Source organism: Syngnathus acus, chromosome 21 (genome assembly GCF_901709675.1).
Source record: "Syngnathus acus chromosome 21, fSynAcu1.2, whole genome shotgun sequence".
Taxonomy (NCBI): Eukaryota; Metazoa; Chordata; class Actinopteri; order Syngnathiformes; family Syngnathidae; genus Syngnathus; species Syngnathus acus.
Window position 1 is genome coordinate 3,465,295 of NC_051105.1, and position 25,335 is coordinate 3,490,629.

General features: G+C 47.8%; 1 protein-coding gene across 3 annotated transcripts in view; it reads right to left on the bottom strand.

The window, feature by feature from the left end:
* The window catches only part of bcor (BCL6 corepressor), a 36,814-nt gene extending 23,830 nt beyond the window's left edge, over window positions 1-12,984 (bottom strand). For 2 of the 3 annotated variants that reach the window (XM_037280950.1, XM_037280949.1), the window contains exons 1-2: window positions 12,240-12,982; window positions 4-85 (exon numbers count right to left, since the gene is read on the bottom strand). In XM_037280950.1, the coding sequence (XP_037136845.1) occupies window positions 4-6 (3 nt within the window). In that variant the 5' untranslated portion in view covers window positions 7-85; window positions 12,240-12,982. Of the gene's footprint in view, window positions 1-3; window positions 86-12,239 lie in introns of all 3 variants that reach the window. The other variant, XM_037280951.1, reaches the window with a different exon arrangement.
* Window positions 12,985-25,335: the final 12,351 nt, after the last annotated feature.

Sequence of the window (25,335 nt, forward strand, 5' to 3'; positions counted from 1 at the left end):
TACCATGTTTTGTGTGATGTGGTTCCCTTGTCTTAGTTCCAGATTGGTTTGCGTCTCAGCATCGACATCACGAACAGAAGTAACCCTGTGAAGACGAGCAAGTATTTAGCACTAAGTGTCTTGGCTGGTTCACAAAAACCCTGTTGTACTCCAACTTCCTATGTTCTCGAAACAGATCCGCTTATGGAATTCCTGATGTCAAAGAACCATTATTCTTTGATCACTGAGGCGTGAGAGCCAAATAACGATCACAATCACTCGATATAAGTCACAAACTTCGGGGCATTTGTCCTTTGGTTGTCGCAACGGTCGTAGCATTCACCACAACCTTTCTTTTGGGGAAACGAGCTCGGCCCGGTTGAGAGTCACGAGTTAAGCCCCTCTCCCATCCATCAGGAGCACTCAGCACCACACAAACACATCCACCCTGCTCCCCCTCCCACCGACCCCCCCATCCTGACCACCCCTGGAGGCGAGACGCACATTACGGAGCTGCCGCCATTCGGTCACGTTCCCCACACACAGCTTTTTGCTGGCCCCTCTGACCCACGCTTTGGGCTGTCTCAGCCCCGTCAAGCGAGGCCAGATTATACATCAGAGACCGCTTCGGCGGGGGACCATTTACCGCCCGTCGACACTGTAACACATATCGGCCAATGTGCACGTGTAAAAGCAGAGCGTGCAAACAGAACTGCGCTAAAGCCCAGCAAATGCAAGACCTTTGCTGTGAAAAAACGGCTACAGATTTTTTTTTTTTAACATCCAAACAGCCTGAGTACGGGTGGGAAAAAAAAGGAATTTGATTGTGTGTGAAATGACCTTTTAACCCATTATTAATTGGGCTGTTAAAATGAAATGTCGCAATTATTCATTTGAATGGTTAAGGAAATTGTAATTGGACTATTACATAAAATGCATGCAATCGTTCAGACTGAAGACTTCAAGCAAGACAAATTTCAACAATTTTATTTTGTATGCTGGTGATGCATTTAGCATTTTCTTTGGTTCTGTTTGTTACGGGGGAGGGGGGTACGTGATAACAATAGAAGGGGTAATTTAATTTACCGCACCTAAGGTGGTACATGGGCCTGCGCCCAGGCTACTCAGTACGCTATGACCCACTTTTGATGGAAGCAGAAATGCTGGATTGTCCTGTTGCTTTTAACAGATTTTTAGGAAGGCAAAGCACTAGACCCAGTTTGCTTGTGATGCCTTGGCAAATATGAACGCTAGCTTCACAGGATGCTTCACATGCTTTGAAAAGAAAACAACAAGCAAGACGAATTTCAATCCATTCACATGGTCGCACAATTACTCCAATTTTGTTCAACGTTATGATAATGTCTTACGGAAAAGAACACTTTTGTTGCTTTGGACTTTGGATGACACTTTTGTTGCGTTGGACGATAATTTCTCTTGGAAGGAATGCTAAAATTGATACAACATAATAAGGCCGCATTAATTCAAGAAGGCGAAATGGGAAAATGGCAACTTGCAATCAGGAGGCTAGGGGCTTGTCCGCATTTACACACGCGATGTCTCCTTATGAGGACATTTTTTTGTGAGGCGGCCCTAATAAGGGGAGCCTGCGCAGGAAGGAGGTGGGAGGCTGAGGCGTGGGGGGGAGGAAAGAGCCTTTAAATAGTAAAGAGCGAAGCCTTGCCGTGCTCAGCAGTGCTGAGAGCAGCAGAGAAAGCGCTCTCCTCTATCATCCCAGAGGAACGACGCCCAGCCTCGCTGGCACGCCACTTTTATTGCCGTGACCCGAGGCCCATTAATCAGGCTGCTGCCGGCCCCTCATCACGGTTCCTCCCTGTCCCAGTGCCCCCCCCCTTCCTCCCACACACACACACACACACACACACACACACACACACACACACACAGACACACACACACACACACCACCTCCCGACCGAGGCGAGCAGGCCTGCCTCGACAACATCCGCATATGACAGAACTGAAACGGCGTGCGTGCAGAGGCGCAGCGAGCGCATGCACGTGCAAATGCGTCACTCCCGCTTCCTGTCTCACGCACGCACACACACACACACCGCCACAGCAGCTCATCTGGCATTGAAAAAGCAATCTGCGCTCAATGAGACTGAACAAGATAACAAAAAATAAGCCTCTTATAGGAATGTAGACATTTGACGGCATGCTGCCTTGACAGACAAACGTGCAACTTAAGACGACAGAGTGGTGAAATGAGGGGGGGTGGGGGCATGAACAGGTTTTGGCTATTATGCAAATACGCACGCACAGGCATCCAACTAGAAATTAAAATAACAGGAATTGCAGCAAAACACCAACCCTGGAAGCACAACAATTTGCCCCGAAGGTTGTAATATTTCGAAAATGATGACCACTTTCAGAAAAAATATGCCTCAGAGACCATGCAGTCACACAAGACGGCCACGAGTGTCGCAAGAATAAAACTCAAGCAGCTTCCAAACAATTAACGCCCTAATTGTTTTTTTCTTTCGGTCCCCACTGATGTATAATCGGGACTTCAAGTCATCACAAACTAAGTGTTACTACAGTAGGCACCCGGTACAGTACGGCCAAAGCGGCAACAGGTTAGCATAAATGAATCAAGAGAGAGACCTTACGTTTGGGCTCTTGTGCAATTTAGACTCACGGTCAAACGTTTGATACAAACATCTCGGCCCTGAGTGCTCAGCACAATGTGGCCTCATGAATAAAAACAATTAAAATGGAATGTGCCCCGCAAATTTTGTTTTGTCTTTATGGAGCGCAGTGACTTATATGCTCCAGATTATGGGGAGTACAAAGTTGGTGTTTTTTATTTCGATTTAAACTTGTGTGGCGGTTGAAAATAATGAAATGTTGCTTATAAATCACCTGTGTAACAAATAATTGCTCATGTTAGGCGCTTAGTAGACGTTTGATTTGTACGTCTCACATGATTTTACATTTGTATGGCAGTAGAAAGTGTTACAACATTGCGACTTTAGAGCAAACTAGGGTTTGACCATGGAAGACATTATTGCCTCGACCATTATTTCTTATAGAAAAGAGTTTCCACATGTCAGCGCAAAGGTTCCGCTGTACCGTCTCTCGCCCGGCCGGCGCCTGTGTGCCTCCTGATTGAGTAAGCAGCCACATACACAACGACATGTCTAATGCCGTGACACATTTCGTCTAATGAGGAGCGAGCTCGGCAGCGCATCTTTATTAATTGCCTGGCAAATGCAGGTGCGTTCATTTTGACCCCAAAAAGACGGCCTGGATCCGACTTGAGCCTTCTCTTGTGCATAGTGCGTTGCTTACGTTTAAAGTTTCACGTGCCACGTGCTGGCATTGTTAAAAAAGTCATTAACCACAATAATTTGCTGCAGACTGTGACTGCACCCCCAATTATCCCACAAAACACACACATGCGCAAACACGCGCGCACACACACGTCCCGACGTGCTTGTGGCCGACGCAGTTCCGCCAATCCCTCATTGCAGCCTCATTGCGTGCACAAATTGCGCACAGTGGGATGAAGCGCCGCTCCATTATCCGTCGTCATTATGGGCTGAGCCGACAGCTCAGGAAAATGGGCGCATCATACTTTGCTAACATTAGAATAATTAGTCGGCATTTATACGACGCTAAATGTCCATCTAACGCTCGCACCGTTTGACGCTTCGACGATACTTGGAAGATGAATCTTGTCTTAAATACGCTTAAGAGTTAAGGACTCTATTTATTGTTGTATAAACACATGGCTGGCATCGGGCGGAATTCATACACCTACAAAATCATCACTTTTTCCAGGGACCCCAAAAATGCCATTTTTGTTCAATCATTATTTTGCATCGAGATAACAGAGCAAGCTGTTTTCAACACACGAGTGGTCAACAGTTTGTAAAAATAGCACCCACACTTGTGGACTGGCCAATAGTATATATATATATGTGAAGAAATATCAAATTTGCCAAATTGCGGCCAGTTGCCAGTTGAGTTCTTCAGTTGTCGATTGCTTTGTAATGCTCATTATCTCCACAGGCTGGACTGGAGGAGAGCACAATAGTAATGAAAAAAAACAATCTCATCACACTCTTCGTATTTTTCTCTCTTTATGATCACGATGACTGGAACAAATTGAAAAAGTTGTTATAGGCTATATTCAGCTGGATGAAGGCAAACAGATGTTTTACTTGCGTTAAAGCTCTACCACGGCGAACATCGGTTTTGCTTGGTTCCATCTCTCGACATTCATATCATTTTTTTATGCTTCACTTGTATTGAAAATTGCATGTACACGATCAGTTCCACAAAACAGATGCTACATTTGCAATGTTCTTAATTGTCCATTTGATTAAAATTGATTAGTATTACAAGAACAGACAAAACTGTTATTTTTTCATTCCTTTCCACAACTTTTGGAGTTTGTAAACGAGCATTCGAAAACGAGTCCTAAAATGTGTACGGATATGAAAATGAAATTATCCATTCATGTCAACACCGACAATTGTAGTCTGTAAAACAGGACATTTTATTACGGAACCGTCAAAACCGTATTGAAAGTTGTAGAAGAGTTTGTGTTTATGATGAGCTGTCGCAATATAGCGGGTTGTTTTGGGAGGTAAAACTACTTACCTAAGCCAACAGAGAAGCAGGGTATAATTGTAGTGAAAACTCGTAATGAAAAGCATCCAAGAAAAAAAAATTGAAAAACAGCAAGCGGAACAATAACTGAGCGTGCCTTGTGCTGCGTGATGTGTTCAATTAAACATCGTTTACAAAAATGACATCGCCAACTAGTGATCTGGCATGCACATTACACCATTTTAAAATCCTATATTAGCCGGACGAAACCAATAATTTGATATTTCCCCGACGCCATGTTGACATTCTGCACGTGGAACGATGCGAGATGAGGAGGGAGTTGGTGGTGGTGGGAGGGGGGGGGGGGGGTAGAGCAGTGTGTCGACGCACGTCCCTGGCAACAAACAACTCCCGACGGCCGTCCAATCCATCACGCAGGCCGGCCGGCAGCAGGCAGGCAGACAGGCAGGCAGGCTGGAAGAGGAGGGGGGTAGCGGTAGTGGGAGGGATTGGGGGCGGGGGGTGCAGCGGTCGTGCTGCGTTTATAAAGCAGACCGCAGCAGCGGAGCCCCGACGCGCGCCATTAAACAGAAAAACCACCGGGTGTTTTTTAGCCGAGTCGCTTTGGAGTTCAGTATTGACCGCTTTTTGAAAAGAACAGGTCATATATTTTTAAAAATATATATACAAAATAAAAGGGGCGGGGGGGGGGGGCGTGCAGAGCGGACGAACGCTTGCGCCTGCCTCATCCCGCTGATTTCCTGCCTGTGACAGCAGCGACTTGAACTCACCGTGACCTCCATCACCGGAACAAACAACGGCGCCGCTCATCATTTCCTCCTGGGCGGAGGCCACCAAATTCCCCGTGTTGTGTTCGCGGGGCTACAGGGGGGTGGAGGACAGCAGCCGTAGTGTGCGCAGCACAACTTGGCCAAAATGCTTTTTATGGTCACTCGGAGGAATTATGCACCAAAGTCAACGACAGATTTGACGTATCTGCTAGTCTGCAGGTGCGTGGAAGGGAAAGGAAAATGTGCGTCTGATGTGCCGAGATGGTGACGGCGGCCTCCTGCTCGTTTTCCTTTTTTTTTACCCCCTTTTTGTCCCTGGAGCCCTGCCAAGCGCGCTGGAGCGCAGAGCCGCGATCTTCTCAGGGGGAGGAAGGGGGGCGCAGTGTGACGCAGGATAATCTCCACAGCGACGGGGGTGGGAGGCTCGGAGGGGAGGGGGTGTGCGCGGGGGGGATAAACAGGGATTAAACGGTGTGCACGCACACACACAAATCAGAGGCCGCGTCTCGCCGCCGCCGCGTGTGACAGGATTTTCTGCGTGCCGCACACACACAAACGCGCACGCCTGCTCGCTCGCGCACACACACTACACTAAAACGCTCAAATGAGCACACAGAGGAGAAAGGCACACTTAGCGTGCACGCTCCTGTCGACAACATTAACACCTTGGCGCCATAAAAGGACGCGTGGCCGCCTTTAATTGTTATTGATCATCAGGCTGACGTGTGCCAAATGGTCCGATTGATCACCCCCTCCGCCTCCAACTCCCCCCCCCCCCCCCTTCCCGTCTCTGCCCCGTGTCTACCCTTCTGCAACGGCCGTGCAAAAAAGATGCTATTTTTATAAAGCGTTCCACGCTGTGTCGCGGTTGGTCATTCACTGTAGCGCAGATTTGGAAGCGATCGTTTCTTTTGATAGGTTTCTACAGGATCTACAGTATTCGGGAAAATCCAAACTAAGAGTTGCGTGACTGCAAGTACCACATTGTACCGATACATTCAAGGTCTACGATGGAAGAGAAGCAGCATAATTAGGAACAAGAAGAAGAAGCAGAGAAGGAACCAAAATGAGCTCCGGTGATAGCAATTGTTCCCACAGAGCTATGAGAATATACATATGCCATCTTTGGTGATAAACATTTTGCCGTTTAAATACGCAAACTAAAGAGGTTTGTTTGTGGTACTCATTAGCCATGACACTTTTGGAAACATGCCATTTTAGATTGGGATTAGATCGGTTAAAAAAAAAAGAAAAGCTAATGAGATTCAGATGTAATGATTTTTTTTTTTTACTCGGAAGGCACAGGTCAACATGTTCCTATATGACATTTTCCAATTTTCTGAGTTCCACGGTTGGCAGCATCACACTTTGACATCACTGGTGCCTTTCTGTGGTTGCATCAATAAGACAAATAAATGTCAAATAAAAGCCAAACTCTAATCTGCCACGTTTTGTTTGACTTTTGAGTAATATCTGCCAGAAATGGTACCACTTTGGGGCTGCTTGACTTTGGAGCTTCCGCTGCACACAGGGGAAAGGAAAAAAAAACACGAGGCTGGAAGCGAGACAGATCCGCGCAGAGCCGAAAGGGAGCCGGCGGCGCCTCCTCAGCTGTCACATTATTAGCGAGCACGCTGTAAACAAGGGGCCCCCGCGTCCTCCAGGCCCGCTGCACAGACGCATTCAAGTCGCTGCACGGTTCAGCACCGCCGCCCCCCTCCCTCGCCTCTTCTCCGCCGTCAACAACGGCGGCATTGTGATTCTGCCGCCCCCTCCCTCCGCTCCCCTTCCCTCCCATGCTGACACTGGGGCCTGGGCGGCGGCCGCTGAACTGGCTCTATTCATCGCGGGCCAAATGGGAACTAAATGGCTCTTTATGTCACCAAAGGGCTCGATTGTAATGGGGATGCGCTAGGCAAGAGTCGGGCAGCATTTTACCGGAGCTTTCTTGACTTTGCTTTGAATACGCTGCCGCTGCTTTCATGCTGGATGGTCTTAATTAAAGCGCGTGGTGCTTAAAATACCGTCCCACCGCCGCCCCCGCCACCCCGGTCTTGAGATCACTCCGCCCCCTTTAGGATGAATGCTTTTGTTTAAATAGGAGCCTTAATTATCGGTAGCCTATAAAGGTAAATTGGGCTCTATGAATCTCAGCGAAGCGTTCACACCTATGACGTCACCCAGCCGAAGAGGGTGGAGAGCTGGGACTGGCATGTATGTGCTCGCACATAAGAAGAAGAAGAGAACGAGAAGAACGAGAACCATCCTTGCCATGTACACGTACACAAAATTTGACCTCCGCATTTGCCCCATCTCATTAGCAGACACGGCAAACACACACTGGAGAAGGGGGCAGTTCTTGGTATCGGTGTCTTGCTCAAGGACACCGCAGTTGTGGAGGTTGTCGTGAACCCGGGTCTCCACAGCAGCAAGCGATGAGCCCATTTTTGTCGATCTATTTCGTACACGTTTACTGTACGTAGATGAAATGGTTTTCTTTCGATTAGCGGCCATACTCTCATGCAGCGCAGAATTGGAATTTGCACATTACAGATCAAAGTGGTTGGAGTATTTTGAAAACAAAAGAAAGTGTTGAACTGAACCGTACCATACTGCGTGGTGGAAAGAAGGCTCATACTGTTAAGTCGGTGGGAGCTTTGCACGCCGGCCAAGTCAGGTGGAAATATTCAACGAGGCGATACACATTCCTGCTGTGCGCAGACTGCGGGCGAGTGGCCAACGCTCCGTTGTGCACAGGCAGGATTACGTCAGGAATATGAATTGCCCGAGGCTCCTGCTGCTAAAATTAAAACTAGGCCCAACCAAGACGAGCCGGCAGCGGGACCGAGAGACTCGGCGGCACATCCAATCAATGGCGCGACCATCCGGCGCAAAGACACTTAAGACGAGCGTGCGTAATTACGGTATGTGATCTCGTAAAGTCATCCGTGTGCCCGAGAGGAAACCTCTCGAGTCGGTCGAACCGCGTGCGAGCCAAGACCGCGGGAACACGTGCCATCACGTGAGAGGCCCGTCTGGATCTCCGGGGGCTGCGCTAGTCTCGCTCGACCCCCCGGAGGAGAGGGGGCAGGGAGGGGGAGGTGCGGCGGCCGTCACATCTCTGCGGGGAAGCGCTCCGAGCGCTCCAGACCGCGTCGAAACAAAAAGCTTTGTGGAGCGAGGCGAGAAAAGAGCGGGCTAGAGAGGGAGGGAGGGAGTGGAGGGGGAGGAGGCGCCAAAGCGCCCGCGTGCTTTTATTGATGTGCTCAATCAGGGGGAGCTATTCTGTGCGTGGCCCTTATTGATTCCAGATTAGAAAAGCGGACAAACAGAAGGTTAATTGCTTTAAAACGGGGGGTGAGCACGGTTGTCGCTAAACGGCGACGCGACGATTCCGCTCATTCACTTGGCGCGTCTCTTTTGAAAACGACAAACTATTGTCTGATTTACATAAAAATAAAAACATTCCCAGTGTGTGGCCCCCTTCAGCCGAGTGAAAATATGCTCATTTGAATTAATGTGGAAAGATAAGGCTCAGACGCATGATTGCATTTTGATAATTAATACAAGTCAGTTGTGCTAATTGAATTAGTGCATAATGAAGCTACTTTCGCTGCAAGGGGGAGGGCGTGAATCACCTGGAAAGTGCACACTTTCTTTGACAAATAAAGGCACAGTGATGCAATGGCTTCCGAGGAAGCGTGAGGTCATGTGACGTGACGGCAAGTCAACCCCCCCACCCACCACCGCCCCGCCCCCAACACTGCGCCTCAGACCCCCTTGTTCCAACACCTGGAAAACACATCAGCCCCCGCACTGGCCGCGCAGTGGAAAATGACAGTCGCACTATAAATAAGCAGCGCGCAAAATGCCAAGTATTTGGGTTTGCGCGTCTGCGCTCGGTCCAAAGACCAAAAAAACATTCCCGGCCCAGCAGGCTGGGCTTCAGAGTTTTTCAGGTTATTGGAGGGAACAGACGGGATGACATTTGACAGCAGATTATTTTGGTAGCTGCAGATGACCTATACTTGTATGTGTTTTGGCTAGCAACACCGCGAGGCCAACCCAAGAACGCTGAGCAAGATGGCAGCCTGCGTTTGAGTCATCGGACTCGGCAGGCCAACTGGTACAAAAGGTTTGAGGGATCACGCCGCCCTGCCACAGCCGTGCACGTAAATGAACACGTCGACTCTGGCGGCTGCATTCTAGAGCAGACAGGTGTGTAATCTCACATAGCCATCTTTGCGCTACGTGCGCGGTTTATTTGTGGCCGGAGCGGGAAGTGACTGCAATCTTAAACAATGCCGTGCTTCCCCCCAACCCTTAAGAGATTAGCGCGGATGCTATTTCACAATATCGATTTACCGCCACCAGAATTCACCGGGGTAGCAGCCCACGTTAACCTTGCCAAACTACACCCGCGGTTAACCCTTTATGGGGGGGAACCAATCTTGTTGCCATTAGCAGGTTCTCAAAATGAACCCTGCATGCCTCATTTAGACGTGATTTTGCCTCGCCAAAGAAAAATAAGACAGTGGAAATTCTGGTTCAGCAGTTTATGATGAACGACATATATGGGGCTAGCCCACATTAACCACGGGGATAAAAGTTCGTATCTTGGTTATAGTTTAAGCTACAGCAAACTATTTGGCCATGATGTACATGATTTTGGCATGACGCTACATCAAGTCAGCGTCAAAAGGCTCAACCTTTGGCCCTTTGGTTTCTTCTTTGGTTTTCTATCTGCTACATAAATAAGGTTTGTATTGGGATGACGAACTACCGAGGAACCTTTGTCATAAATCTAATTTATCCTGTTGTGAAAATTTTCAAATGTGAAAGTGATTGTATCCAAACGATTTATATCATCTTTTTCTCCACTACACTTGTCAAGTTATGAACATTTGAGGGAACGCAAAGAAATGAGATCACTCCGCCATGGAGTACCTCGAGCCTCGACTCAAATGGTTGGGTAGGTTCAGTGGTCACAGACGGTTTTCCTGTGCCGTGTTTTGCAGTACAATAAACTGCTCCATACCGTAACACTTTTCTGCCTCGCTCGCATCATCTTCTTCCTCCCAACAATGTTCACTTGCGAACCGGACTCACAGACACTAAAAATGGTACCAACGACAAAACGAATGGTCTGAAGTGTTATCGCGGTATACTGATCAGTCATTTGCTAGGTTAGCCCTGAAACGCCTACCATGTGATACATTTTGTTTACCCGATCAGAAGAAGCACGTTTCGACTAAATCGAGAGAGCTTAGCAATTTTTATTATCTTTTTTTCCGCAACTAATCCTTTGTTGGATTCTTGCGTTAAAAAGTAGGCTCGCCCCGCACTTTACGATCTTCCCCCCGATGTCAAGGTTTGCTTTAAGCACATTTAACCTTTTATTCATGTGTCAAAGCCCCCTGATGCCTCCTCCACCTCCTACCCCCTCTGTGCCTCGATCACTTAATCCTCCCCCTCATAAAAAGCAGAGGTCCCAACACGAGGCCCCCGGCGCTCCCAAACCTGCCTTGCTGCAGCAGACGCATGCATTTACAGCCCTCGCCGGTCCGACGTGGATTGGCTGCTTACGTGAGGGTGGGGGTGAGATGGTGGTGGGGGGGGGGGGGGGGGGGCTTGCTGACGCTTGAGCTCTTACGGCCGCCTCCCTCACTAAGCTCGTTAATGAGCTGGAGCCAGCCAATACGAGGCGCATCGATCGTCCTAAGAGAGCGTCCCCCTAATTAGTGCCCGGGTGGCTCTAGGACAGAAGGCGCTGGGCGGCGCGGGACGACATGACGTGGGGGTGTTTTGGGGGGGGCTTGTGTCGAGTGGAGTTCTACTCGGAAGAACTAGCTCACCCAAAACGCGGAGGCGGCGATCGTTGGCGCCCGCTTCGCGTGCAAAACCAAAATAAAACCTGCGATTAATAATACAACAATGGAAGGGGATGAAAGTGGCTGAGAGCTCAAGCAGAGATTAAGTGACAAAAATAGAGGTGGGGAGTTTATTTTTTTTAAAGGGGGGGGGGGTCTTTGGGATGAAGCGGAGCACGAGAACGAGGCCCAAAGTCACAAAGAACACACCTGCTAGACCTTGATCCACGCATGCATGAGTGTCTGTGTGTGTCGTGTACACAATGCCGCACGCGCACATTTCCCTAACAGCTTCGAGGCTGACGAAAGCCGCCGATCAACGTCCACTCCTGTCCAAACAAAACAAACACGCGCGCGCTCCGGTGACGCAGCCACAGTCGCGCACGCACGCGAGCAAACACTGCGGGGATGCCCTCCAACTGAACCTTTTTGGCAGGGCGAGGCTGGCTTCCGTAACCTTGTTTTTGAACGGCACGGGTTCCGTGTGCGCGCACGTTCACGCGCACCCCACCACTACCCACGCATTGAAGACACTCGGTCACACGACACAGAGTGTGAAAACGCTGAATTTATTCACCGTGGCGGACCGCCTGGCACTCGCGCCCCGGGGTCCGCTTGACAAGACAGCCGCGGGTGGGAAGGGGAGTGTGGGGAGGGGGGCCAAGCTCACGGCCGGACCGGACCCAACCACTCGCGCGCGCTCGTGTGTGTGTGTGTTATTTATCAAGCACATGCCATTGCCCCGCCGAAAACACACAAAGACCACCCTATGCGCTATTCTTAGAAGTGGCCCGCTCCGCTCCCAGTGTGCGCACACCACCAAGCAACCACCACCATCACCACCAAGGCAGACTTCTTGTGATTTTCGGATCCATCACGAGGTCCCTTACTTTTTTTCTTCGCTCTCTCTCGCACTCTTTTTTTTTCCACAAACACGCTCGCGCGCACACGCGCGCGCGCAGGATCGTTCAAAACAATTAAAAGCTTATAAAAGTAGAAATAATGGCGTTCGTCTCACCTGGATAATTCGGCGTCACTTCCAGCAAACTTGAGCCGTTTTTTTGTCCTCGTTTTACCAAGTTAAAAAAAAAAAAACTAAAAGTGTGGATCCGGTTATCCGCTTGAAATAAAATTTAAAAAAAAAAAAACTAGAGGAAAGTCATCCTTTTGAGAAAAGTTGAGTTTCTAGTTCGCAATCAGAGGCGATTCTGTTCAGTTTAAAATCCCGTGAGGCTTTCTTGAAGGGTCCGCAAAAGCACCGGTCGGCCCACCGACGAGATACAGGTGGCGACGTCCGCGGGGAAATTAACTGAGATCGGCCGAAACTCGCGGCGGCGACGGCGGCAGCAGCGCCATGTTAGCTTTGAGCGGAGCACGCCGTCCTACTCGGCTTTCGTCTCCGTCACTCCATGGCGGGTGGCCGGCCGCGCGGAGCCCGTCCGTCCTGTCGTCTGCCCTAATGGGCCGGCTGCGCTCGAGAGAGCCGGGGAGGGGAGGGGGGTCTTAGGTCCGGAGATAGTTCCGCCTCGCGTGGCGCGTTTCCCCTCTTCAGTATGGCACCGAAGAAGAATTAATCAGAAGAAGCCGGCAAAAGACGGCGAAGAGGAAAAAGAAGCGTCGGTGGAGTGAAACACGGGGAGCCCGATCGGACGGAGCCTCGCACGGAGCCGTACGTACGTACGGGGAGTGCCGCGCGGAGTGCTGGCTGAATGCTGTCGAGACCGAGCGACTCGCTCCACTCCCACTCGCGCAGACGCTACCCAGAAGGCCAGTCGGGAGACCGCAATTAGCATAAGCCTCCAAGCGCACACACACACACGCGCGCACACACATGCGCACACACATCAGAGAGACGCTGACGCACACACAGACACGCACAAACACTCGCACACACGCGAGCTCCGCGGAAACTGGAAAACAGCAATAGGCGAGGCATTTAGCGGCGCAACATGAAAGTTGGTGCCATTACGACGAGAAGCCAAATACAATCGAACGGAAAAGTGGCAGGGGGAGAGCACACGGAACACCAATGTTGTTGTGCTTGACCAAAGTGCTTTCAGAATTACACTTGATAAAAACGGTTTATTTCTTTTTGCTTTCATTGTGTTTTATACAACACAAGTGCTATTTGTCCCAATTAAAAAAAAATGTTTGAAAAAATGTAATGATGAACGGATTAAGCACATTCCCGTTCAATCCAATATGGATATTGCGTTGAAATATGAATGATTTGTGTTGACCATGGAATGAATTCAACGCGTGAGTGAAGGCACCACTGTTGAACAGGTTTAAGTCCCACACCCAACACCACAGGATAATCACTCAGCTGAAAGCCATCCAACGTCCTTTCGGTCGCGGGGATGCAGAAATGCTCATATTTGGCCAGATTTTGGGTATGTGCGCACCCTGCTTTACACCAATCCCGCAACAGGGCACGCGACCCAAGGCAATTTCCGAAGCGCCCGCCATATATGTATCTCTGACAAGGCCCATGACAAAAACATGGCAGTGCTGCAATGACAGGGTGTCGGGAATCCCCCGCAAAGGGCCCCTTACTGGATATTACTGGCTGGTCATTGTAGGGGGGGTCCCATGAAGACATGGCTGAGATTGGTCCATATCAACGACACAACTGAAAACCCCCATATACACTGCAGTGACACATCGGGATTCGGGAATCTACCTTGGGGGCCCCTTCTAGCAGCTTGTTGTCAAACACACCACCAACAACAAAAAAGAGGCAAGCAACACAGGGAATGCAAAAAGGGGAAGAAAGAAAGAGGATGAAAAGAAAACGTGTGATAGTTTTCAGTAGTTGTTGTAGCTCAGAGGGGAAATTCACTGTTCTAGTCGTCTCCTCAATGAAAATAACACAAAGCAAGAATATGCCAAAATGCTAAGACAAATCGAATAGATCTTAAAAATATGAAAAATATTCAACCTATTAGCTCTTTTATTTGAAATAAATTTAAAATAAATTTTATATATTTGAAATATAGCTCTTTTATTTGAAAAATAATTCAAGTCCAGTCTGAAGGTCCTTAATAAGTTGCATAGTAATTAGCGTGCGGGATGTTGAGGTAACCTGATATTAGCGTTTCCCTCCCAGGGGGGAATCAGCTTAACGTAACTGATATTTAAGTTGTGAGAGTCCCCACATAAGCAGTTAACATCAGAATGGTATCTATTCAGTATGGTGTACGAAAGGATTTCAGTATTCTGTATGAGCATGTTTTAGTATTGTGTATGAGTGCAAAAAAAAATCTGTCACGTGCATGAGAGGTCATTCTGGATTATGTGTCTAACAGTCCCTCATAAATACAGCACACCACATACATCAACACGACAATCGTGAGTCTCCTCCCCAAAGCCATGCCTGTTGTTGAACGGAGATCGAGCTACGTGGCAACGTGAAGCAGCGGGGCAACCTGATTGACTATTGTTTCACATAACAGAGTCCGTCGCTCGGCCGACATCGATGTTGTAAGGATCTGCCATCGTAAATACTGAATATTTACAATCGCTGCCGCGACTGCTTTCTGAGCTGAACAGGGAGGAAATATAACCCTTGACATACCGCACACCCCAGAATAATCACTCAGGATAATGTTTTGTTTTGGTCCTTCCTTGTCTCGTATCCTTAAATATCATTGCCAGACTATTGAGCAACCACACATGGAATTCCAATGGACCAGGTAGTGATCATACCCACTTTTGCAGATGGAAAAGTGTCATGAAGGTACTGCACAGTTGACTAGGGGGTGTAATTAGGGCCACCTGAAACATGAGAGACCCCAGGTTCGATTCCCCTTGAGTGGCAAGGAAGGTACTCAAGGTTGATGTGTATAGAAGCATGAGTATATGGTTAAGTACATGACCTATGACCTAAAAGGCTACAGGTTTGATTACCTGGACTAGCATATGCACTCATAACTGTACTTGTTTTATTGTTTACTAAGGTTATTTATTGTTTATTGCACCATAAGGAAAGTATTTTGTTGCATTTAATTGAACAATGACAATCAAGAGAGGCATTCCATTTCAAATGCCCGAAGTTCCCATGAGCAAGGCGCACATGTTGTCTTCATAACTTTAAAGGTAACAAGTAATTGAATCAGGGTTTCCCCAACTGAGGGTCCAGGGGCTGAAATCGGTAAATGTCACGTATTTATGCCAAAACCTGCATGATCTTAGACAATTGACATTTTCACATTTCCAAATAAAGTGTCACTTTTTTTTCCTAAACCGGCTGTGATCTGTGAGGCATGAGGCAGCGGAGATGGAAGGGAGGGGGGGGGGTTGTGTGTGTGTTGTGGGGGGTGTCCGCTCAAGGCTGGGGCACATCTGTTAAGGCTCCCATGTCAAGTGAAGGAGGAGGAGGCTGAAGCCTGAGGTGTGTGCGCATGATGTGCATGCGTGTTGGTGGAACGGACAGACAGGCAGGCGGGCAGGAAGACAGTCACAAAGACAGGCAGTCGGGAGCAGAGTAGGAGTCGGAAAAGAGGAAGACTTGGCAAACCGAGGCTCTGGCTGCTTTTCGACCACAGCTGTTGAAAGTAGGAGTTGCGGCAGGCAGTAAGCGCGGCTCTCACGTGTGCGAGAACAAAAAAGGGAAAAAAAAACAGCAAGGCTCAACTCTGACGGCAAACTGTTTTGCCGTCGGGAGTTTCCCCCCCCCCTTTCTTTTTATGTGAGCATAGCGGGAGGACAAGCGGAAGGTCTTTGAGACGAGAAAGGGGGTGGGGGGGCGGTTAGCTTGCACACAATGGTGCAACTTCTATGAAAAGCGTGAGCAACGACGGGGTTGTGTCCAAGTCAGTTTTCACAGACAGACAGCATCGATCAGCTAAACTCAGTTTATTTTTTGATGGATGTCAAAGTCAAGGCCCGGGGGCCAGGTCTGGCCCGCCAGATCATTCTGTGTGGCCTGTGAACGCAAATCATGTCTGTCAACGTCAATGATCTTGGCTTCAATCTGTAACAAAATATTTCTTGTGTAATAAATATGTTTGTTTTTTATTTTAAAAGCAACTTGAACAACAATTGAACAAAATGTTATCCTTGACATGTGATTTCAAAGCTATTAATCTATTTATTTGGTTGGACTGTCACAACTGCCCTGCACGGGAAGCCGTATCTGGAGATAGACACATTTATCTTTACGTTTATCTTTCAATGGAGCTGGACTCGGAAAACAGAGCCTGAAATTTCAAATCACGTGTGAAAATGACATTTCTCTTTTCAACAGAAAAATGTCACACTGCATTGAAACACTTGGCCTCTTCGTTTTGTTTTTTTTCCTCCTCACGTTTGCTCATTAATTGTCGTCACAGGCAGGAAGAATAGTCACGCAGTGTGACATTTACAGTCATGGCTGGTGAGCAGCCACGGCACAAACAAGTCATCTACAGTGCAGCCACGCAGTCAACAAGGCCGTTGTTGCTCGTCCAATGAAAAACGCAAGGTCGAGATTTTTAAATTTATAAACCCTGGAGGCCATTTTAAAAGGGGGCTCCATTTTACGTTGTAAAATGCTGACTTAGTGCAGACCAAGTTGTTGTTTAGCGGGGTCATTCCTTTTTGTTCAGGTTTACGGCTGGTGACTGAGAGTTTTCGCAAATGGCTCCATCCTCAAGAACACCCTAAAAGTTCAAGGCTGCAAGAGAGACAAGATATTGATATTGTCTTGCAAATGTTTCTTTTTTTTTTTTTTAAGCTGAAGGCAAAGCAGCACTCAAGTGGTTCTGCCAACATTTTCAAGTTTGGCACCATCTTCACCCCTTGGCAAGGTGTCTTCGCACTCAGCCATGTTGGACCTCATCCCTGTTTCCCTCGCACTGACTTTTTTTTTTTTTAACACATGCCTGCCCCTCAGTGTTAATATGTCACGGGTGTCTACTGTCACTTTCGATGAGTGTGCTACCATTATGGTTGGAGCCATGCCAACAAGCCTGGATCCTTAGGGTTGGATGCATGAGCTGGTCCTCGGAGTCCACGAAGCTCACCCCCTATGATGCCACAGTCAATTTAGAGGTTGTTGAGGGTACTACAGTCTCTCACTTTGCGATGTATCGTGTCAAAAAGTAGGCTCAAGGGTTCTAGTTGGAAGAACCCCCGTTGATAGGCAACCCCTATGTGAGGGTCTCAAGACATATTCCAATAAATGTGGGTCTTTGGAGAGCTTGACTACTAATCCCCGTGATTGTTGTGCTTTGTTGATTCTTGAAGTTGAAGTCACTAGGCTTTCTTTCTGAGTATGCAGCATCAAACATCGGGAGGCCAATTAACCTTCAGTTCGAAGCCCCGTTAGGACACATCGGATAGGTCACTCCTGTGTTGTGGGCTTCAGGCATATGCCAACAAGTCTGTCTCGTTGACTTCTAAGTTACCGAGCCATGCTTACCGAGCCATTTCCATATTGAGGTTGTGAGACTAGTTGAACTTCAGTCAAAAGGGGTCAAGTTACAAGGACCCCTGGATAGGTGGCCCTTGTGTGACGGATCCCAGAGACGTGACAAAAATTCTGTCTGTTTGAAGTTGGCCACCAAACCAATGACCTTGACTGTTTTCGACGGTCAGTTTCATTCTCTTTGAACTCCAGGTAAGTTGCCTAGCGTCTCCTTCTCTTGCAGGTAGTGTCAATGTTGCGAGCTTGGGAGGTCTACTACTTGGACTACTTGCCCACTGTGCCTTTTCCAGGTTGAGGTCTGCAGCTTGTCCTTCACTTGCAGGTGGTGTTGAACGTTGCAAGTCGGTAGGGAGGCCAGTTCACCTCCAGTTGGAATGACCTTTGGATAAATGACCCTTCGAAAGATGAACCCACCGAACAAGAGTCTCCTGGGAAGGGTGAATGGGGGCACCCTGTGTGGCCTCGTTATCACCCTTCTTGCGGGGGGAGGGAGTGGGAGTCACGGTGCTTGTGCAGAATCTGTCATCAGTTAGCTTGGCATGGTTTACATGATTCGAAACCAAGAAAGTCTCTGTGGTGAATTTGGCGTAGAAAATGGCTGCAAAAAAAGTCCAATAAAAAAAGAGAATAATCCAAGCGGATCGCAATGTTTTCAAGAGATCCTTCATGTTTCACCCTCCTGGTCCTGGCTCAAGCACTCGCTGGAAAACTGGATTCTAGAATGACTGTAGCCTTCTTCCGCGAAACAGAACCCCCCCCCCCCCCCCCCCCCCCCCAGCTTTGCCGAGAGCTGGTCAGAGAGGCATCAACAGCTGCGCTTTTTACGACCCTGAGCGACGTCGGCGGTTTTCAAAAAGCCCGCACGTGTCTCTTTGAGTCGGAGCGCGGCGAGCAGGAATGCACTTGAAAGTCCGCCGTCCTTCCATCTCCTACCACATGTGTCCTCCGTGCATGGATTCAGGTGCGCGCCTCATAAAAAAGAGCAACTCGTTGTGTACACACGCAGGGATCGAGACGGGAGCACCCCGGCGAAGGCGCGACGCCCTGGGAGGTCGCAGTGATCCCGCCATCTGCTGCCGCCATCAGACTGGAGCACTGGACTGGCTGCACATTCGCACAAAAACACCCCTTTGGTAAATATACGCATGCTGTCCTCAAAAACACACACGCGCGCATGCACACACACAAACACACTCACACGCGCGCACACACGCACACTCACGCTGAGAGAGTGGGCTGACACACATTCAGTAAGGGCTGCCTGCCAACATAAAACACACACACGCACGCACACACACCCAGGCTCAGATTGCAGGAAGCTCTTTGCACGCAGGTCAGGCCGCAGCAGCCGGGACTAATCAGCACGATCCACCTGCAGATTGTTATGGATCGCTTAGTGCAAGTCACACGGGCGCAAGCCAACGCACGAAATCCCCGCCGCGCACACGCACTGATGTCGGCCGGCCGGCCGGCCGGCCGGCGGAGCACAAAGCCTCGTGGACGTTGCACGATCACGAGGCTCATTTGTTTTAATTCATCACAGCTGTCTCCCGGCTGTGGCGACCATTTTTCTCTTCTTGCGCAATCCTCACGCAAGGCGACTGGTTGAGTTGACCTACAAATCCAGCTCTCTTGTTAATTTTCATCAGATTATAAATAATTATGGTTCTTGATTTGATGTAGTACAATTGAAGACTACCTTGCTTAAAAATGATAACAACCATTCACTCAAAAGTCACATTTTTGGTTGTAAGATTTTTCATAATGACTCATAACGCAAAACTTCATGCAACTTTTTTCATAATCTTACGACATTTCTAGTTACATTACGGCTTTTTTCTCCTTGCAGCACAACATACGATTTTGTCAGTGAGACTAATATACATGACTTTCACAGTATAGCAACTTTTAATATAAATGTATTCTTTCAACGCTGGCAATAAAGATTCTGATTCCTTTTTTTTTTTTAATTATGAGACTCTTTTTATATGCCCTTTTCCTAACCGTATACAACTTTAATCAATTGTTCCTCCGCATCCAAACCAAAAGGTATTTCTCTGCAACTGAAAACATGACAACTTGTTTAAGCCTCTTTTTGCCCTTCTTTATGGGTTAGCTCTAAAACACGTCATGTAACAAAGGTTATTGTCGCTAATTTCCAGAAACCGTGATCAGTCATCATCTCCATCCATGCCCGCACCCACCTCTGAAAATATTAGAACCATCACCCCAATATTTTGTATTTAATGGACATTGAGTCTTTTCCTCCCCATAAGCACTCATTATCTCATTCACTGCCAGCCAAATAAAAACAGATCTTTGACAGCAACAGAAAACCTTGCCAAATTGTATCAAAAAATATACGTTTGCCTATGGGAGTGAATGAGTTATTGTGAAAACCGTAACATCACCTGAAAAACTACGACCAATCATCTCAACTCATGATCACATCAGCCTCTAAAAATATAAAATGATTGCCCCAATATTTGGGATTTTATGGGCGATAAGAGTTTTCCTCCACATTGAAAAAGCTGACAGTCACTTGATGACAGAAAATTGGGATTAATCGTCACCCAAATTTATGCGGACATCTCTATTTAGGCCAACTTCCACCGCTGCAAATATTAAAACGGTCACACCACAATTTTGTATTTTATGAATATTAATGCCTTCCTCTCCAAATGTGCTCACTACAGCTTAATGTTGCCTAAAGAGGAAAACACTTCATGTCCATAAGATACGACGATAAAGGAAAATAAGAATTTCTAAATGCTTAAAGATCGGCCCCAACATCGAGAGCGGTGAAAAGAGTCCCGTTTTCCTTTGTTGTGAAGTCATTAACTACGTCTAATTTGCCTTGCAAGGACTCAGCTTGTGGGTTCGTGAAAGGACATGCTGAAGAAAAACAACAACAAAGACAGCTTCCTCCTTTTTTTTTTTTTTTTTCTTGCAGCGCCGCACGTGCACGCATTAGCACACGCACCCCTCCCCCCTTCTCCTCCGGTGTGGCGCTAACCGGTTGTTCCCCACAGGCGCACCACGCTGAGTTAGCGCGGCCTCGCTGGGGATAATTACAGGCAGGCTCGGCGGGGCGAGTCAGGCTCCCGGCCAAAGCAGAAAGAGAGTGAGCGAGAGGGATGGGCCTATAGATTAGGATCTAATCGATAGACTGCTATAGGTTCATCGATACAATCAATCAAAGGGGGGTAACACGCGATTAATCAGATGCGCACGTCCACGTGTGAGGATCATTCTTACAGAAGCTGCAATTATTTATTGCGTGAGAATACATCTTTATTCTCGGAATTTTTTTCTTTTAAAAGACAACTTTAGTTGCGTAACATTACGATTTTTAAGCAAAAATACAATTGATATTTTCTCAACACTACGACGCGACTCAAACGAATGACTTAGTGACGAATGACGTTAATTCGTTAACATTACTCCATCTTGTGGCCTTACGTTGTTATTTTCACAACCTTGAGTTTTTTTTCTTTTTTTCCTTCGTTTACTTTTATCCACGTAACAATTTGGCTTTTTACCTTGCGAACTTATCCAGGACATTACGATTTTACTCCATAACCTTACAATCGCATTCCCATAAACATTTCGTATTTTCTTTTAACGTAACGTTATTCTTGCCAGCTAACAGTTTCGTGTTATCTTATGACTTATTACTTATAAGAGTACGATTTATCAGCGATTTTTGTCTTGCAACATTTCAATGTAATTTATACATTTCTGAAAGTCCTTTTAAAAGTCTTCAAAATCTTACAACTTTGTTCTTGCAACGTTACGACTTTCTGCCTCATAATACAACATTTTCTCAGAAGTTTCTTCTGTTTTTCCCAGCGTAACAAACATGGCAAAGCTATTTTTCTCATAACTACAATTTCCCCATCAACCTTCCCATTTATTGCCGCGATTGCAAAGCATTTCTTTTCGAGTCAAACAAACAAAAGCGAGAAATCCTTCAAACGTCTCACGAAGCCGAAAAGCGGCGGCGGTGGCTCAGCAGCGCAGCACGAGAAACACTCTCGCCCTGCCCCCTCCCTTTCCTCCGTCACGTCAGCCCGCTCCCCCTCCCCTCCCCTCCCTCCCGCGCGTCTGTCGGCCTCTGTCGAGTTCCGCTCATAACCTCGCCACCCACCCTCGCAGCTCCCCGCCTCTCCCCGCTTTCCGCTGCTGGCGGGGAACACACATACACGCACAGCGCACACACGCCTCTCTTTAGCGCTCCGCTGCGCACACACAGACACGCACACACTCCGGCTCGCCTCTGTCGCGGCGCACACACAATCGCGCACGCCTCTTTAGCGCTCAGCTCACATACGCGCATACGCACGCGCGCCTCTTTGGCGCTGAGCCGCGCACACACACAAACACACGCGCACATACACACACACACACAGAGGCAGGCAGGCAGGCGGCGTCAATAAAAAGCCCAGCGATGTGAGGAGGCCGCCGGCGCTTCGCTTCGCTACACCCTCCCCCCCACCCGCATCTCCTCCTCCACCCCCCGCCATTGCGATTAGCGGAGGCAGGCTGGCTGGGGAGAGGCGCCCCTCAGTTATCTGGGGCGGTGGCAGGCTGTGTGTGCGTGCGCGCGCATACACGCGCGCGCGACGAACTTAACTCTTTCCAGGACGGATGCGAGGCTGTTTTGCCGCCGTTATCGCACAGGAAGCAGGACGCAGGGGCTGACGTCACGTCACGCGTCCGGGCGAGTGAACGCGGCGAGGCGCGTACACGGAGCCTTTGAGCAACATTGGGACGCCGTACGTGTTTATCCCGATTTTTTTTTTTAATTAATGACATCACGTTCTAAAAACCTGTTGATTGTACTGGATCGCCATTTTGTTTTGGGACCACAGCACCGTTTTCAAATGGGTCCATGACCTTCAAAATGTTTAATGTGTCTTGAAGAAAAAAATATATAACAATAGCGTTGGCTCAATTGCATATTTGTTTTTCAAAAATTTGGATAACTTGGAAAAAAGGAGACAATGAATGAAGCATTCTTCCCGATATTCAAAATGAAAAGGATTCTTGCGTTCACACATTTCAACAAACTTTAGGTCACCGCCTGGAGAAAGCTAAGACAAAACTGAGTTGACCAATTTTTACTTTTTTGGTCATAAAAATTCCAACTCCCTCCCCACATATCAGGTTATTTTTCATTCATTCATCTTTCAGACCGCTTAAGCGTTTGCCGAGTGTCACGGGCATGCTGGAGCCTATCTCAGCAGTAATTGGGTGGTAGGCGGGTTACAATCTCAACAGGTCACCAGCCAATCACAGGGCACACATAGACAAAACAACCATCACACCTACGGACAATTTGGAGATGTCAATCAGCCTACCATGCAAGTTTTTGGAATGTGGAAGGAAACCCACGCAGGCACGGGGAGAACATGCAAACTCCACACAGAAAGGCCGGACTTACAATTTTTTTTCTCGAAACATTATGAATTTTCTTGTATTTTGATTTTTGTCACATTGTTGGAACCGAATGGGTTTATCATAGCAGCTTTATCTTGTGACATCATCAAAATCATTGTTATGTTTTCTCATAACATTCTTGCAGCGTTCTGATTTTTTAAGAGAAAAAAAGACCCTTTTTCTTGTGACATTCTTGTACTCTTACGTCTCAGTTCTGGCCAAATGAATTTTGTCGTTTGGCGGCACGCTGTCATTCTTCTGCTTCTTGTTCTCGCTGCTTGCGTCTAACGAGCACGCTGATGATTGGACGAGGCAAAGGGTAAACAGCCCCCAGTCAAAGCGGCTAATTGAACTATTTGATGTGCGGCGCTGCGCTTTGAAGCGGCGGTTGTGTGCGGGCTGTGATCTGGCTACTAAGCGAAAGCATCCAGGGAGGAGGCTGTTTGATGGCTGTACTGTAATAAACAACAGGCGGCGCTCCCGGCGGGCGGAGGAGCGCTGAGCAGCCGTGGGGCCCGTGCCGAGGTGACAACGCTCCGCCTTTTTTTTGTTTTCGAGTGTGCTGTTGCCGCTGTTCTGCCTACCCCCCACCCCCGTCCTCACCGCCTCCCTTCTCTGTGCGTCATGGCCGGACTCCAACAATGGCTCGGGTTTCTGGTGTCAGGCGCGTGGCCCACACACACACACACGCACATACACACGCACACACGCACGCGCACACACACACGCGGAAGCACACAAACACAGATGTGACAAATGATAGGGCGACGAGGCGAGGCGAGCTAATAGTAGGCCGCGCGCCTGCCGACATGCCCGTGGGCCGCGGCTGTTAAATTGTATCCAATTACGAAGCATGGCACGATTCGAGGGGGGCCAAATAATAATTCTTCCCGCATGACGGGGAGATTCGCTTATTTCCTCGGCCCCAGTAGCGCAAGCCGTGAAATGTTGCAGCGTCTATATGCCGTCCTTTCTTTTTCAAGCGGGTGGTGCGAATGAAGAAGTCCGGATTTCTGCAGAACGTGGTGTGCAGTTTTCTTTCATCAAAATCTAGTTCAGCCAATGTGCAGACAAGAACGGGCCCAACAGTGCGCGACCCGTCATTAATCGTCATGATTTAAGAGCATTTCGCTTTTGTATCTACTATTTCAGTAGGTGCTGCTGTTTTGGTAAGCAATGGAGTTCAAATGAACACTCAGTTGTTAACTCTGCGTGTGAACAAAAGTGTCGACGAACTGAGATAATTACAGTTACTACTACCAATTTAATGTTTCAAACAGGCATTTATTTGTCCTAAGAGGATGACTCACCCGGCGTATATTAAAGAGAACATTATCCAGCTTCTGCAGACCTTGCCAATTATCTGACCATTTGAATCAGGTATGTTGCAACAGGGAGATATAGAAAACATGCAGGCCCTTGAGGACCGGAGTTGCCTACCCATGGCTTAGTGTATGAAATGCTGAGTTAAAATGTTTTTATTGTCGTTACCACCACTCACATCTTCCCTCCATAATATAGGCTCCACGCATGTCATAGGCAAGCAGCAAAGGTTCATTGCATGCCTGCCAGCCCACTATACACATGCACGCAATGGGGGTCATTTGGCCTAGCTTAGCCATCTAGCTATCAAAAGCAAGAAAGCAGTTACCGTATTTTCCGGACTATAAGGCGCACCTAAAAACCTAAAATTTTCTCAAAAGCCGACAGTGCGCCTTATAGTCCAGTGCGCCTTACATAAAGACAAAGTTTTAAAATGGGCCATTCATTGAAGGTGCGCCTTATAGTCCGGTGCGCCTTATAGTCCAGAAAATACGGTACTCACTCCTACAAAATGTATTTAATATTACTGTAAGACACGATACCATTATGCACAGTTGGAACTCTAGCTTGAATATAGAAAAACTAAAAATTTCAACAATAAAAATATCTCAAACAACAACAATGTTAATGTGCACCGCCCCCAATTTTTAAACAAACCAGTAAAGAGTAAACGCGAATGTAGTCAAACAAGCTTGCATAGCTAAAAGCTTCATTAGAATTTGTTTGACTTTAGTTCATGTGTTAATGGACTTAATTTAGGGAATCTTTCGTATACCACAAGAAGGTGCCCGTATGCAACTAGTAATAAATACCCTGTATTGGGAATCACTAGTTTAATATATCGCATTTAGGCTCACAAACCCACTTGAGCACACTTTGCAAAGCCCATGTTGTTGAGAGACAGCACTGTGTGAATGGAATAAACACTCTGAGGTTCAGC